The sequence below is a fragment of the Lygodium microphyllum genome, chromosome 24 (genome assembly GCF_053477565.2).
Source record: "Lygodium microphyllum isolate KBCC chromosome 24, Lygodium_microphyllum_v1.1.10, whole genome shotgun sequence".
Lineage (NCBI taxonomy): Eukaryota > Viridiplantae > Streptophyta > Polypodiopsida > Schizaeales > Lygodiaceae > Lygodium > Lygodium microphyllum.
In genome coordinates this window covers 57,844,427-57,862,314 of record NC_141158.1, presented here as the reverse complement: position 1 = coordinate 57,862,314, position 17,888 = coordinate 57,844,427, and the positions used below count along the sequence as shown (strand labels likewise).

General features: G+C 39.3%; 1 protein-coding gene across 1 annotated transcript; it reads left to right on the top strand.

Moving 5' to 3' along the window:
• The first annotated feature begins 1,135 nt into the window (after window positions 1–1,135).
• Window positions 1,136–2,080, top strand: LOC148015131 (uncharacterized). Its single transcript, XM_087665550.1, has one exon. It carries the CDS (start codon window positions 1,242–1,244, stop codon window positions 1,806–1,808), a length of 567 nt encoding a protein of 188 aa, XP_087521676.1. The 5' UTR covers window positions 1,136–1,241; the 3' UTR covers window positions 1,809–2,080.
• Window positions 2,081–17,888: the final 15,808 nt, after the last annotated feature.

Here is a 17,888-nt window from a genome sequence, read left to right as displayed (position 1 = left end):
GGAGTATAGATGTTTTGTGCTCATCATGTTAAGAGCGATGACGTAAGCATTAGTTGGTGTTATGAAGGCAAAGTCCTAGCAAAATGTCCTACATGCCTTTCATGAGCTATGTAAAGTTGGGATCCTAGTTTAGTAAACCTAGTTGTTCCTATACGGCAAAGGTTAATGTGAGTAAATATGCTAGAGTACAATACCTATGTGGATGCTCTAAGCTATGTCGCCATATCACTCATTTTGGTGAAAATATGATATACCAGTAGGATATGCTACTTGTTTGGCATACTTTGAATGTAAAGCGGCTGTGGAAGCGTGGATGGATATTTGCAAAGCAACTCGTTAGAAGATAGCTTGCATATGCGAATCTCTAATAGTCGTGTGCGCACTAATATAGTGTGGTTTTGCCAAAATCACGTAAAGGTTTATCTAGGTAGGTAGGTTTTGACAAGAAAGTCACATAAAGGTTCACTTCGGTAGGTAGAGTAGTCCTGGAAGAGCAGACATCATTGTTATGATAATACAGTCACAAGCAATTGTATTGTTTCGCAATTCAACCTTATCTATGTGGGCAAGGAAAGAATTCTTTACATTACATCAGCTATAACAATATATCTAGACCATGCAGCACTCCGGCTGCTACGTATTGGGAATTGCAGGCCGCATCTGAGGTACTTCTAAAAATTAAAAAGTTAGTGACTGAGGAGCAAAGCATCATACTTTCTTTTTTATCCGCTTTTTGCTTGCAATGAAGTAAAGAAGAGGTTAATGTCTGGCTCATGATCATCTTAATTTAAAGGATGTCTGCATCATGATCATGCACTACTAATTTAACCGTTACAGCTGGACGTAGAGTACTGGCAGGCGTTGCAGGCTGCATCCGAAGACTTGAAGGTTCACAGCTTGCTGGTAAAGTCATCAGTATTAAGAATGTAGGGTTCATTTCCCACGTACTTGCTTGCGTACATTGCACAAGGTCACGAAGGTCCTTGAAGTGTCGCTATTGCCCAGCTCCTCAATCCATCTAGCAAGATTCCTTTCCGACGTTCGCCGAATATTCTGTCTGGTACTGTGAGTTCAAGTGTCGAAGCACGGGGTATATAAGTGGACCGTAGGGTAACGAGGAGAAGTGAGTCTCGTTGAATGATCGTAGAGAGAGAGAGTGCTCGCTAGCTTTGCTTAATCACTAGCTAGAAGCACATCAAGAAGTATCCGGTCGACACGTGTGATAAATCCAAGTAATTAGTATGGACCCGGCAACGATACTCGCGTTGATCGCGGCGTCTGGAGGTGCTGTGAAGGCATCGGCCCAAGTGATCAATCAGTTCAATACGTGGGTCGGCGGCGTGAACGACGTAAAGGACAAGGTGCGCTGGCTGCAGATCTCGGTGGTGAACCTGTCCACGGATCACACGCTGAGCGTGGAGGACAGCTGGTTTGACTCCGGGCGCTTCTGGTCGCAGCCATTCAAGCCGATTCCGCCCGGCACGGCCGCCACCTTCTTCGTGTGCAACAAAGACGGCGGGGTGTTGACGGGCGTTTCGGGCGGCGTGGGCCTCGTAGCCCGAAGCCGGGTGGCGAGCGGCGGTGTTGTGAGTGACGCAGAGGGCTGCTGGTGGATCTGCACCTTCTCCAGCCCCTACGCGGGATCCCAGAAGTGCCTCACCCGCTGGAAGGGCTTCGGCATCAAGCCCCTCTGGGAGGAGATGCAGAAGACGTCAATGGTGCGCGACAAGCGCTGTGGATGCTTCATGAAACGGGACAAGGAGCTGGTGTTCATCTGGAAGAACCCCGAAACCCCCTGGGGCGCCTAGCTAGCAGCTAACTAGCCTGCCTCCTCGCATACATTCTAATACTGGTTATGTTGTTCTGTGTGCTTTATCATCCATCGTTGCCGCCTCTACCACCACCCTCGCTAGCTTATAGTACATCCAGTCTGTCCTTGTTGTTGTTGTTGTGTTGACTGTGGCCTTCTTTATATATGGATGAATAGACTGTCCTTGTTGTTGTTGTTGTGTTGACTGTGGCCTTCTTTATATATAAATGAATAGACTATGGTGCATTCTAATTTGCGGACGAACCTGTTTTCGCCATTGTTCACTCCAATTATTGTTCCACAATTTTCCAGCCGATAGAATCGGCACTCTCACAATTATTGTTCCACAATTATTGTTTGTGAGGAAGTTGCTCGATGAAAACATATGGCCCTCTCTTTAAACGTATACGCTCTATGATTTCCATAAATGCATGTCATGTGCGGCATGGCAGTTGAAGCTCTTAGCATCATTTCTCCAAAAGCTTAAGCCTCATAATCAGTATATCCAAAATATCAATACACAAACCCAGGCTTTTGAGTTTAGGTCCAGCAAGACGACGTTGTAAAACCCCATTAAAAATAGTTCTAGATGTTGCACGAACAAACCACTATCCTAGAAACAATTCTAATGTGCTGCCGCACTAGCAAAGAAGAAGGCAACCACGTATCTAGCTCGAGTGGTCCCATTATTCTGGGACGGGAGCATATCTTTAGCGCCGATTGTCTCTATCTTATAACCCTCTTATTCGCTTGGCAGATTAGATCTATACACCTGATAACTACCAACAATTTACACACCCCTATTGACCTAAGATCATTTCCTAGGACATGCAGCCCATCCCTAAGTCTCTAAAACTAGCATGCTAAGCACAATATGGGTATCAAAACTTCTTGTTGTGCTCGAGGGATATCCTTGTAGTCCATATAGGTTTCACACTATATCCATCTCATGGACACTTAGCAAACATCACATTGCTATGGCTCCTTCCCTCTTCCCTTTCTCCCCACTTGGCCTTTGGTCTCTTCTATTCGTCTCACCTATGCTTAATTTCCTATAATTATTTAGTTCAAATCACACAAACATCTCCTTATTAACATATTTAAAAACAACATTTCTTTAGGTAAATTATTTGAAAACTCCATGGAAAATTCAAAAATTTTCATTTTTTACTTTTTAGCACCTTTAAAATTTGTAATAAGGTCATGACTTTCTTTCCATCATTGGACTTAGGAGTGTCATTTCGTGTCACTTTTCATAGAGAATTATGCATTATTTATGATGTTGGGAGATGAGGATGCATCCATCTTGGTAATAACTATGCATATAGTATTATTAGTAAAAGGCATGTGCATTTGTCACTGCCTAATGGATCTTCTTTTGTATTACTGAATGTATGACACGTTCACGACTTAACTAAGAGTCTAATTAGTATTGCATAGCTTGATGACAATGGTTATAGGGTGTTGTTAGTGAATCATATATGAAAGATTTACAAAGGGTCTCTCATTGTCACCGATTGGATAGTGCCTATGGAGGCACCGGAAGCAAGGTCGAGCAGAAATCTCAGATCACTGTATATTCTGCAGATAGCAGATCACTATATATTCTGCCATTTCAGGCCAAGTTTTAGAGCCGCAAGGTTGTGGACAGCAATTTCAGGGTATACTGTGATTTCGGCTATATTGACCGAAAGTGGGTGCACAAGTTATAGCTTATGAATCTATAATTTTTGAGATGTTTGCAGGAAGCAAACATAAGGTTTATCTGCAAACAGGTTGCAGATTACATGTACTATTGAGCAATCAGTGAAAAAGGTTGCTTGGTGTATTGTTGTGCACGTGTTGTGAAAATTTACAAAAGACTAGCTTGTTGTGTTGTATCCTTGTTTATGATAATGGTGGAGAATAGTGGAAATCCCATTATTGAGAAGCTCGACAAGAAAAACTACCCTTCATGGAAGTTCCGTGTGACGAACTTCCTCATTGGAAAGGGCCTTTATGAGTTTGTTTCAAGTGAAGAAAAGGAGCCAGAGCTGGGTATCCCTCCAACTGCAGATGAGTTAAAAGCATGGAAAGAGTGGAATACGAAAGACAAAAAGGTGATGTACTGGCTATTTGCAGTCATTGATAATACTATGCTGGGACATATTAGGAATGCAGAAACTTCACATGCAGCTTCGATAAAATTTTAGAGTATGTTTTCAGTAAATACAAAGGCACGAAAGATTCAACTCAAGTAAGAGTTGAATGCCTTGAAGAAAGTAAAAATGTCTGTCAATGAGTATGTGTTGAAGATGAGGAGCATTACATATGCTTTAGCAGTGATTGATGCAATGCCGGATGATGATGATTTTGTTTTATCCACTTTGAGTGGTCTTAACAATGAGAAGGCATGGAAATCATTTGTTACCTTAGTATATGTATGGAAGCCATTTTCAGATTTTGATAAGCTGATCTCTTTCATGATTACTGAAGAGATCAATATGCAGGGTGATTCTTCTGAAAGAAATTGTAAACAAGTCCAAGCATTTTACTCGAGCTCAAGAAGGGGACGTGGTAGATCCTCTTCAAGAGGTCGTGGTATAGAACATGTTGGCGATAACCAGCAAAACTGGTTCAATCAATAGTTTGGTGAAATATAGGTTTCTGGACGTAGAGGAAACATTAGAGGCAGGGGGAGCTCTAGAGGGAGAGGTGGATGGCAGAATAGAGACTCTCGAAATTCTTCTATTGTTTGTCCTTATTGTGGTAAAACAAGACATATTGTAGCCAATTTTTATGCTTAGAATGATGATATTCGGAGTGGTCAATGGCAGCAAGGAAACTATGCATCGTCTTCATGACAAAATGAAGACAAAAAAAAGCGACTATTTATTATGCAACATATGATGAATGCAGTTACAAGAAAGGGGACACATGATGATGTATGGTATGTCGATTCAGGTGCATCTAATCATATGACCAGTCATGTTGAATGGTTTGGAGAGATGCAGGACTTACAAAACCCAGGCTATGTGCAAAGACGGGTGATGATTCGTGCCACCCAATTTCATACATTGGAAAGGTTCCCTTGTCATTGTATAATGGCCAGACAAAGAGTCTGACATATGTATTATATGTGCCATCGATTACAAAGAATCTACTATCTGTTGGCCAAATGGTAGAGTAGGGGTTGCAAGTCAGATTCAATGCAAAAGGTTGTTTTGTAGAAGACTTTAATGATAAGTATAGGTTGGTCGCAAAAGGAAGTAGAGTTGGTCAAATGTTCACTTTAGATGCTGGAATTCTTGCAATGGATGCTGCTGTGTATGCTAAAGGAAAAGGAGTAGTTGCAGATATTGAAATATGGCATTAACATATTGGACATGAAAATATACAAAGGCTGAAAATTGATGCAGTCGAGAGGATTGGTTATAGGGTTGCCTTCTTTTAGAGTTGCAGAGTTGCATAAAGTCTGTGAAGCATGCTAGTTTGGTAAGCAAGCAAGATAACCCTTCTCGCACGATAGAGAAGTGAGCAGAAATATACTTGATATAGTACATATAGATGTTCAGGGACCTACATAGAATGTATCTCTTGGTGGTAGCAAATACTTGTGTCACATTTATTGATGACTATTCAAGGAAGCTATGGGTATACTTCATGAAGAAAAAGAGTGATGTGTTTGAGCACTTCAAATCTTTTAAGGCAGCTATTGAAACAGAAATATGCTTAAAAGTGAAGTGCTTGCGATTAGATGGAGGGAGAGTATCTCTCTAATGAGTTTAGTGGCTTCTTGAGGACTCATGGGATAAAGAGACAATTTACTTGCAAGTATACCCCACAACAAAATGGTGTTGCAGAAAGAAAAAACATGCATATTGCAGAAGTTGCACAGGCATTAATGGCTCAAAAGAATATGCCCAAACATTTTTGGTCTAAGGCTGTCCATACTGCTGTCTTAATTAGGAACAGAACTCCCACAACTACAGTTCATGGGATGACTCCTAAAGAGTGCTTTACTGGCAAGAAACCCGATGTATCGCACTTGAAGGTATTTGGATGTGTTGCATATATTTATGTGCCAGATGAGCTACAGAAGAAGCTTGATCCAAAGGCAGAAAAATGTTTTTTTATTGGGTACTCTTTAGAGTAGAAAGGGTATCACTGTTATAACCCTATCATAAGTGAGTTTAGAGTGAGCATCAGGGATCTTATCTTTGATGAGATGGGCAGCTGGTATGCACCTACTGATGATGTATTAGATGATGATAATGATCAGGACATCTATGTGCAAAAAGAAAAACAAGAATCATAGAGTCTTAGTGGACCAGAAACATCATTTGGTACTATATCTACAGTGAGCCCTTGGTTTGGGAGACTAGGGAATAGTCCCACATCTTCAGGTGTATCCATAAGTGTTGCAGGGAAGGACAAAGGAAAGAATAAAGTACTGGATGGTAATGATGTATCTACCAATCATTTGGGATTGGATGGAGATTCTAGTCATTCGGAAGGGTAAGAAAGCTATTGGCTGTAAGTGGGTTTACAAAGTCAAGCATAATGCAAATGGTTCAATTAGCAGGTATAAAGCTAGGCTGGTTGCAAAAGGCTATGCTCAAACATATAGCATACATTATGAAGAGACATTCAGTCCAGTTGCTAGGATGGCAACTGCTAGATGTGTGATTGCCTTGGCAGAAACCAAAGGTTGGAGTTTGCAGCAAATGGATGTTAAGAATGCCTTCTTGTATGGTGAATTGCAAGAAGAAGTGTATATGGAGCAGCCAACATGTTATAAGGATTTAGAGCATCCCACATATGTGTGCAGGTTAAAGAAGGCGCTCTATTGGAGAGTATCTTGTCAATATTGGATTTTGTATTTCTGATGTTGATCACTCACTTTATGTGAGAAAGGGAGATGCAGGTTTGGTCATCATAGTCATCTATGTGGATAACTTGATTATTACATGTGACAATGACAATGGGATTGCTGAAGTTAATGACTTCTTGAAGAAGAAGTTTGAGATGAAAGATTTGGGTGAGTTGAGATACTTTATTCGTATTGAGGTGATCAAATGTGATGATGGTATATGGCTATCCCAAAGGTAGTATGTCTTGGATATGCTATCCAAGTATAGTATGACATCATGCAAGCCTCTTTCAGTACCATTGGAGCAAAATGTGAAGTTGAGTGCTGACGTTGGGAATGAGATAGAAGACCCTACTATGTTCAAGAGGATAGGAGGGAGTTTTATTTACATGACTATCACAAGGCCAGACTTGAGCTATGTTATTGGTCTTGTCACTCAGTTTATGCAGATGCCTAGAAAGCCTCATTTAGATGCAGTTAGACATATGTTGAGGTATGTGAAGTCCACTTTACATTATGGAATTTGTTATGAGGCAGGCAAGGACGTACAGGTCTTTGGATACACATATGTAGATTGGGCTAGTAGCATGTCAGACAGAAGATCTACAAGTGGATTCATGTTTTCCCTTGGTAGTGCAGCAGTTACATGGAGCAGTAAAAAGCAACCTACAGTTGCTTTATCGAGTATAGAGGCTGAGTACAGAGGTGCTACTATGGCAGCATGTGAGATGGTATGGTTGCAAACGTTATTAGGTGATTTGAATGTGAAGGAATATGGTCCAGTTGTCATTCATTGTGACAACATGAGTAGCATATAGTTAGCAAGGAATCCAGTGTTCCATGCTAGGACAAAACACATTAAGGTGCACTACCTCTTTGTGAGAGAGAAGGTACTTGCAGGAGAGATTGACTTGGTATATGTCAGCACACAGGATCAGATAGCTGACATTTTCACAAAGGCATTGGGTGCAAAGAAGCTTCGAAAGTTTCGAGGCTTACTTGGAGTTGCAGAGATAGAAGTGAGCTTGAGGGGGAGTGTTGAGATGGCAAGCTCAACACATGCAAACATTGATGATGAACCACCTAGCTAGATGAGTCTGCACATCTATACTTAGCACATTGGTGGTCATTATGATACTTACATGACCACTGACTTATCACTTATTTATATTTAGTTTGTAATACCTACCTACAGCTGGCAAAGATATAGTACCAGTCGATTAGCGTAGTCAGTTATGCATTGTTTGACTTAGAAGGCCACTTTCCTTTATGTTGTATCTTATCTATCTATACTTTGTGTACATTGTATAGTGTGTGGAAGAAGAAGAAAAATCAACAAGTAAATGTTTTGGCCTCCATCTCTCTTCTTGTGTTCTTGAGTGAGCTTCCTCTTGTATATACAATGTGTGTTTGGCGCACTAGCTCAAGCAAGTCCTCCCACCACGCGATTCTTGACAAGAAGCATGTGCAAAAGGCATGTCAAATGGTACTACTATAGGTGATGCATACCAAGTAGCCATCTCATCAAATATAACATCCCTGCTCACAAGTGTCTCCCGAGTAGAGGGATCAAAATATTTATATGCCTTCTTTACTTGCGCATAACCAATAAATGCACACTTATGTGCTTTCGGATCCAACTTCTTTCTCTTTTCATAAGGAATATGCACATAAGCAAGACAACTAAATACTTTCATGTGATTGACATAAGGCTTGTAGCCATACACTTGAAGGGTGTCATATCATGAATTTCTACAGTGGGATTCCTATTTAAAATGTACATGGCTGTCGTAACAGCCTTAGCTCTATAGTAAAGCGGCAGATTCTTCTCATTCATCATAGCATGAGCAACTTCCATCAATACCCTATTTTTCCATTCAGCTACTCCATTTTGTTGTGGAGTGTAGCCGCATGTAAGCTGCCTACGAATACCATTTTCAGCCAAAGAACTATCAAACTCATTTGATACATACTCCCCTCCACTCTCAGATCTCAGACAAGAGATGTAGCAATCAAATTCTTTTTCAACTTGCTTTTTGAACTGCTAAAAAATAGCAAACACCTCATACTTTGCTTTCAATATATAAACCCAAGTATAGCGGCTAAAGTCATCTATGAAGGTCACATAGTATTTAGAGTGTCCCATAGATGCATTATGGGTTGGCCCCCACACATTATAGTGAATCCACGACAATGGTTGCATACTATTCGGTACATGCTTGACAAAAGGAAACCTTGATTGTTTATCAAATTGACAAGCATCGCAAACATAACCAATATTAGTGTAATATGAAAACTTGGGTAGACCTATCACAAGTTGTTTTTTCTACACCATTTACAGTCACTAAAGATTAACATGCCCCACTCTCTTATGAAATATTTCTAAGTCTCTAACTATGCCTGAGCCATGAGCAAACATGCTTGATTTCAACTATGGTAAAGTGGCATCCAAAGTGAACATCCTACCTTCTCTATGACCATGAGCAATCAATTTATAGCCATTATCGAACTCTTCAATGAAGTAACCATGCTTGTTAAAATGGACTTGCAAATTCTGCTCAGTCATCTGACCCACAGACAGTAAATTCTTCATAATAGATGGGACATGTAACACATCATGCAAGTCTTTCTTCTTGCCATCATGAATCACTAGATGTACTATGCCTTTGTTCTCAAGGGTATGCTGCATATTATCACATGTGCATACATAGCCATTCTTGTCAAGCACCATATCTGTGAACCAATCACCATGAGGTGTCATATGATTTGATGCTCCCGAATCAATATACCAAACATCATCTGCATTTGTCTTCTTAGCAGCCCTATTTTGCACGCAAGTCATGGCAAAAAGTCTATCCCCATACGCATATTTTGTCTGATTGGATGACGCAAAATGTTCGTGCGGCTTGCCCTTTTGATTGCCCTGCTTCTTTCATGTGAAAGATGCGGGATCTAGAGCATGGCAGAGGCGGATGCTATGGAGGATGGAAGATGAAGATACTACTCATGTTGACATTGACAATGTAGACAACTGTTACACAAGTGAATTAGGTTTCAAGATTGAGACTTGAACTCATAAACACAATCTTGTGTAGGACTGACAATGACACAAACACTTGACAGAAAGAGACAAGTACTATTGCATTATCATCATATGAAAGTGATAGTCAAGTACATCATTATATAGGATTGCTTGGTAGCACACTACATCACTGTGCCTATGGGATCTGTCTCTCTTCCTAGAATGAACTGCATCTTCCTAGCTTAGTTGTTCCATTCAAAGGGGCATACATAGGGTGTGATTGGTAGATTCTCAACACCCCTCCTCAATCACAACCTGAAAGTACAAAGTGTGTAGAGGCTTTAGTGAGAGCAGAACCTGCAAAGTGTGGGCATACCACAAACATGGCAAAACACCAGAGGCTGTCGCAGAAAAGGCTAAGTGTAGGTACCATAAACATGGTGGACATCCAGAGGCTATAACATGGGCCTCACAAAGTGTACAGAGGCTGTAGTACAAGGCTACATGAGGAGTTTTTACAAGCTTATGAAAGGAGCATTAAGGCAGGTACAATGCTTTTAAAATAGAAAATGAGAGACAAGGACCGATAGGCCCTTGTGGTCTTTTTCAGCATATGCTTTCTCTTTGTCAGCATGGAAAATCTTCTTGTCTTTCATCTTTGGTTCTTCGGCTTTGAATGATGTGGTCTTTTAGTCTTCATGGCAGATCTTCTTCTTGTCCTTCTTCTCTTCTTCATGGTCTTTTTGATCAGCTTCTTCTTTGACTTTGCTTGCAGCTTTAGTCTTCATGTCCATGTCCCCCTCAAGCAAAGGTATCATCTTTGAGGTAGTGGAAATGTCTTCAAAATCTTCTGATGGATTCATTGATTGAACTTTGATGTAGACAGCTCCATGTCTTTCTGCAAGTAAGATAGCCAAGTCTTGCATGCAATGTAAATGGGCAACAAGAGTAATGTTACTCTTTATGGCAGGTAACCACCTAAGAGACTTCATGCTTGGCATTTCCATGATGGAATCAGCTTAAAATTTCTAAAACTTTCCAGCACAGAGTTGAAATCTTAATGTGTCAAAAGACACAACCAATGGCAGTGTGAAAACACACTATGTAGTATCAAAAGATACTATGGTTGAACTTGATGATGATTCTTGATGCTTTGATTTTGTTGATGCTTATCTTCTTGAATCTTTTTCTTGCTGGGAACTTCAGTAACACAATGGATCAGAGTGACAGAGGCTTGGGTTGAGTGTCAGGAGAGACAAAATGAAAGAAAAATGAGTTTGGGAGATTTTGGCTATGGTGGAATTAGGGTTTTTGAGACAGGGGCCTGGTTTTTCTCAGATTGCAGGAGCTATACTTGATGATTTTCAAAACTTTTTTTATAGAAATATAGCTTACTTCTTATCAAAATCCCACATCAATCGATCAGATTGCGGGCAGTACGGCGCGCATAGAGATCTCGATCAGAGACGGCGCACATCAGGACAACGACGACGAATTTTCGCAATGCCAGGGCTGTCCGTTGCCAATGTGCCTCTGTGATGTGCCAGGGTGGAGTGCATTGAGCAGGAGAACAATCCCCTAGAAGGAAGCAGGAGCTGAAGTGGCTTGGTTGAGGAGTTATGGGAGCTCCAAGTGAGGTAGGTCCTGTCTGGCTATGGCAGACACAAGGCAGAGATTGAGAATTTTCACAATACTGAAGCTATGCTTGCCCAAAGTCAGTGATTGATGTGTCAACAAGAAGCTCTGGAAGCAGAGGAACAATTTTCTAGAAGGAAGCTCCAGGAGATTTGACCTATGGAGTGAGATATAAGAGCTTCAAGCTGACAGGGTGATGCTGGCTATGGCTGCCATGGAAGCTCAAGTGAAGGTAGAGTTGAGAGATGAAGTCATGGGTCGGAACTGTGGTGACCAGAGTTGAAGAGGAACTGAGAGAGAGCAAAGAAGAGCTAATCCATGCTCAGCTGAGCTCTGATACCATGTGAAAGATGCGGGATCTAGAGCATGGCAGAGGCAGAAGCTATGGAGGATGGAAGATGAAGATACTACTCATGTTGACATTGATAATGTAGACAACTGTTACACAAGTGAATTAGGTTTCAAGATTGAAACTTGAACTCATAAACACAATCTTGTGTAGGACTGACAATGACACAGACACTTGACAGAAAGAGACAAGTACTATTACATTATCATCATATGAAAGTGATAGTCAAGTACATCATTAAATAGGATTGCTTGGTCGCACACTACATCACTGTGCCTATGGGATGTGTCTCTCTTCCTAGAATGAACTGCATCTTCCTAGCTTAGTTGTTCCATACAAAGGGGCATACATAGGGTGTGATTGGTAGATTCTCAACATTTCAATAGTCCTCTTGGCGATCTGACCGTACTTACTAGAGTAGTGACAATCCTTATCCTTGTTAGGATTGTCAGAGGTCCTCTATGGTTGCTAGGAGCCTCTACCACTAGAGATAGATCTCCCCCTGCCTCTGAAATTTCCACCTCCTCTTGTATTTGAACCCCCTAATGGTTATTATTGCCACAAGTCACATTATGTTGAGATCCTCTATCAGAGCCATAACCTCCTACCATGGATGCCACGGCTGCATTGATTCGAATAAAAAATAGCATCCTTGCTCTTAGAGTTGCTAGAACCTATAGCCAATCCCAATTTAACTTCCTCATGAATGATCAATGCAACAAGCTCATTAAAGTCTGGCATTTCAGCCCGCACAGATATGGAAGTATCAAATGATTTATATTCAGGCCCCAAGCCATTTAATGCTATTGCAGCCATGTTTGCATCCTCCACCTATGTGCCAATGGATGCTAATTGATTCACAATGGTCTTGATTTCAGTGACATAGTCGTGAATAGACCTACCCTTTCTGTCCATATTATTGAATTTTTTCTACTTCAACTGTGTCTTTTTGGCACTTGTGGTTGTGCCATAATACCTGATCAAAATGTTCCATGCATCAGTTGGTGACTTGTAGTTCATTATCTGCATCACCATAGCATCTGAGATACATAGTGGCAGCCAATGTAAAAACCTGCATGCTCTTTCCATCCAAGCTCGATGTGCTCATCTCTGATCAACTGTAGGATTTCTCTTTAAGAGCTCGGTTCAGCTTCAACACCCATTACCAAATCCCAATATCCTTTTCCTATCAAGAAGTTCTCCAAGCAGAACTTCCATATGGCATAGTTATTGATGTCAAGATTTTCCCCACTCTCTGGGTTATGTTATCAATTCTGTCTACATTTGCCATATTGCAAACAATGCCCAACTACCTGTAAACCAAGGCTTCTTAACTGATCAATTTAGCCTTCCAATGCAATGACAATTTTTAGGAACAACCTCTTCTTAGATAAGTGATATTTCAATCAAAAATACCTGTCACATCCATCCTTGTCAAATGACAAACCACCTAGGTATTACAACCCATTTACTCGAATTGCATTCATTACATATTCAACATGCGTTCAACCTAACTAAGGGTAAACAAGCAAGAAGTTTGTGATAAAAAAGTTTTAGTGACCAACAGCCCTTTTCCGGCCAAAAATTGAGTATATATGCCTCAAAACACCCCTACAGCACTACATGTAGTTACCTCTGCATATGGCAGTCCATACATGTCAATTTGGGCACAAAGTAATTCATGTACAAAAAGTACAAGAGTCAAATAACCTTCCTATAGGTTGCAACCAGTAGTCAGTCAAAACAAGGTGTATCTCAACCCAAAAACTCCTCAAAGTGTCATATACATATGCCACCACAACTGGAAATCAATACATGATCATTTCATCATCCAAAGAGATGGTGTCCTCAAGAGCTAGTACCATACAATGCATTTAGTCTTCATAAACAGCCAAATCCATACCAATATATTTGTTTTTAGCTCCAAACATTAGCATTCAATCCCCTTCTCAGTCCACAAGACATTTACCAAACATATGCCAAGTCATACATCTCATAGGAGCCAACCAAAGTCATGGAGTGCTTCAACATAAACCAATGCTTGCTGCCAATAGTTTATGGTAGATTTTCAGCTTGTGATGAACTCTCAGATCTCTGTATTTTCCTCAAGAAATTTGAGCTCAAAGGCATGAAAAATAATGAATATGTCTTCCAAGATGTATATGTGCTTTAATGAGGTCTATACAACATGTCAAATAGCTCTATTTTCCATCCAAGTTCAATTGTATGCTGCCTATTCCCTGTTTATAATAGGCCTGCACTTATTATGGTTTTAAGAAAAATCATGTGTTTTTTGGGTTTTGTTGTGTATATGGTATTTGCATAGGATGGAATGTGATAAAAAAATAATTCTCAGAAGCCTAATCACTCCAAATCATTAAATAACAAAATATCATTATTTATTAATCAATAAATAGAGAAAAATAGAGAAAATAGATTTTTTAATAGAAAAAAATACCATTTGTGTTTGTGAATGTATGATAAGACTAAAGAATGAGGGTGAGCCTAAATTCATCCCTATCTTTATGTAAAAGTGGGTATTTATTGCTTTTAAGGAGAAATATATAAAAATGCTCTCTAACCCTACCATTGAATGCAAAATCTTAAATGGTAGGGAGAAGGGTGTGTTAACAGTTGATAATATGTTGAATTTTGATTTTTTCCTTATGTATGGCATATAGGATATGTGGTTTTGAAAATTAAGAGGGTTTAGTAGCACGAGCATGCTCGGTGCTGGCCCTATGCAATGCAACAATATCGGTTTAGAGGGAAGACATGAAAAGAAATGTGTTTACACCTTCACAATACTAGTTGTTGATGAGGAAAATTGTTTGAGCACTATGAATCATACACAATTGCATTGCATGCAACACATGGTATCATCTTGGATGCACAACAATTGTTTTCATGAACAATGACCTGCATTGAGGAGGTGAGGTACCCTAAGCTATAGGGTTAGTGCTTCATTTCCCTTGGGGAATATTCAGTGAGGAGGAATATATTATATCTCTTGGAATGATTCATTAAAAGAGTGGAGCATGTTTTGTATGTGCTTTATCTGCTCACGGAATATCTTGGGGACAATCCCCGAGGTGTAGGAGAGCCGTAACGGGGACACAACAATTAGCCAAGGGGCGCTCCTGTTGTCTATGGTTACATGGTGTATTACATCAATATGTGTAGGGACTCCCTTTAAGAAGTGTGGGAAGGGTTATCTGTTGGATTACAATCCATACAAATGTGAAGTTTTACATTAGGGGTTAGGGTAGTATACCCCTTAGACACTCTTCACTGCGATGCCATGAGGGGTGGTATGGTGTGTGTATTAGAGGCCTGGCTAGTGCCATAGAGCTAGTCTCAAGCCTATTTTAGGTTCTGAAAAGGTTGATAATTCATTTGAGTATGTCCAAAATTTCTTGCTCTTAATATTCAAGCATGCCTAGGATATCCTACCCTTAATATGCCCTACGATTGTGATATGGGGGGTGGGCTAGGGAGTCACCCTAGCTGTCATGAATGTGCAATGTTTTTTTTCCCTTTTTTTCTTTGATGTAGTAAATAGATTAAATACAAGTGACTACATAAGAGAAGATACATCACTCAGGAAGTGGCCTAAGTTTTTGTTGAAGATATCCTTTGTGGAGAAGATACTCCTTGACTCATTTGCCTAGCTAGGAATGAAGAATTTAGATAGAAAAGGTGTATGCACATGGTAAACCTTCTACCTTTCAAATAGTTTATAGAAAGTGGACATTAGTATACCTCCAAGGTAAAGCCCAACCCTCACCACTCGATCAATGTCTACATTTATATAGAAAAATAATTGTGGGATTCCATCTTTCTAGGATGTCACTTGTTGTTGTGGTACCTTGATGAGAAGCCAAAGATAATTACATGTGGTGATGAAGGAGAGGTCAAGGCAATTGGTAAACTGTTACAAAGGGACCAAAACAGGGTACTAGGTTTGTGGGCTAGAACACATATGTTTTATTACTATATTTTTATAGTGATCTATACAAATACACTTAGAAGCTACACTTTTTTCCCTTATTAAGAGGTCTCTTTCCCCAACCTTGTTTATATATATCTATTCTATAGGCAACTTTTGCATCATGTGAAGTCAATAGTCATGGCTAAAAACAATAACATATTCCATATACTGGATTTTGAGGACAAGTTGAATGGAATCAACTATCCACTATGGGCTTATATGATACATCATGTATTGATTGCAAAGGGGCTTTGGATTATTGTATTGGAATTGAAAGACATCTGGTGGTGTTTCAAAAGCTATAAGTGCAATGGAAGCAATAGAAATAGGTGATGTTGGGATGGCAAAGATGCAAAGGCTCATACTTTGATTGCATTGTCTATTAAATTGTCTGTTAAATGTGCCATGATCCCACATATTCAATCATGTAAGGTAGGTAATGATGCTTAGGATACTGTTGCACATTTGTATCAAGAAAGAAGTTAGGATCATGTTGCTTACTTACATAAGCAATTAGAAAGTGAATATATGGATGAACATGACTCCATGGATAGTTTTTTGACGAAGATCAAAGAACTTAAAGAACACTTGATTGCTAGATGAGATCTTGCTAGGGAGTTCACTTATGAAGATTTTTATCAATGGTCTTTCTAATTCTTATCAAAGTTTATATTACTCCTCATTGATGATGAGAGGAAATTCGAATGCTTTTTCATTTGATCAATTAATTTTTGGTTTGCTCCAAGAAGAACAATCTAGAAAAAACAGGTCCATTATGCATGTTACATATTCAACCTTTTGTGGCTATTTAGAAAGGTAAAGGAAAGCTTTCTTTTTTGCTAGTAAGTAGAAATGTGCACAAATGCTACTTAGACAAAGAAGGTTGATAAGGATGAGAAGGAAAGAGAAGGTTCGATGTTCTATAAGTGTTGTAAGGCAAATGATCATCTAATAAAGAACTATCCTAAATTGGCTCCACAAAACAAGCTACGAAGAAAGAGGCTCATATGGCTTATACAGATACCTCTTTCCAAGTGAAATCCTTAATATTGTGCAAGATACACAATGGGAATTTAGTATGCAATGTAGTTACAACTCTTCTTTAAAGTTCAATTCTCTTTGAGCATATCCCTAAGAGTAGTACTCACATGTGATGATAGCTCCTCTTATCATGTCAAAGGAGTTGGAAATTTTATATCAATTGTTATTAATGGTAGTACTCTCAACTTATGGATAGTTTGTATATACTAAAGATCAAATATAATTTGCTATCAATTTTTGCACTTACCAAGATTGGCTTGATTGTGAAGTTTGTTGATGACAAATGTGTAGTTCATTATCTCTCTTGTGGTGATATGATTATTACATCTAAATCACTATGTCATGGGTTGTCTCAGCTTAATAACAATGGAAAATGTGTGAAATACATGGCATATTCTGTTGTATATTAGTAAGTAGTTTCAGATGCAAAACTTTGACATGCACATTTTGGTCATTTGAATTTGCTAATTTGTTGTGTCTATAGAAATCTGATATAGTGTCTTCATTGCCTACTCTTGAGGGCCCTAGAAAAAACATTAAAATACAACATTCTTCATTTCCAAAAGATTTTTCAATGAGAGATATTTGTAAATGGTATCGTGTACGTAGTGATATTTATGGTCCAATGAAAACAACATCTTCTGGTAGTTACCTATACTTCGTCATTTTCATTAATGACTACTTGAGGCATACATTGATATATGGTTTAAAAGCTAAGTCCAAAGTATTTTTGTGCTTTAAGCAGTTTTCTAGAGAGGCTTCAAAATTTTCATTATACAAAGTGGATACTCTCCATTTGATTGAGGAAGTATATGTCCAAGGAATTTAATGCATATCTAGCTAAATATGGGATAAAACACCAATGTATAGTGCTATATACACCATAAAAAAATGATGTGGCCGAGTAGAAAAACATACTACTCATGGAGATGGCATGATGCATGATTAAGATTTGAGCTTTGCCACATAGTTTCTAGCTTGAAGTCATTTTATGTGCAACCTATGTACTTAACAAGTGTCCTACTCAAGTTTCTTATGATACCATAGATCAATCTATTTCCAAATGCAGATGTGAATGATACAATTATTAATGAGAAAGGAGAGATTGAGCAGTCTAGGACTATGCGAAAATAGCTTATACAACTATTACATGACAATAAGTTGAATGTATTGTTAGCTGGTTGTACT

Bases quoted from the DNA above. Each gene is read 5' to 3' on its own strand.
- LOC148015131 (XM_087665550.1), top strand. From the start codon at position 1,242: ATGGACCCGGCAACGATACTCGCGTTGATCGCGGCGTCTGGAGGTGCT.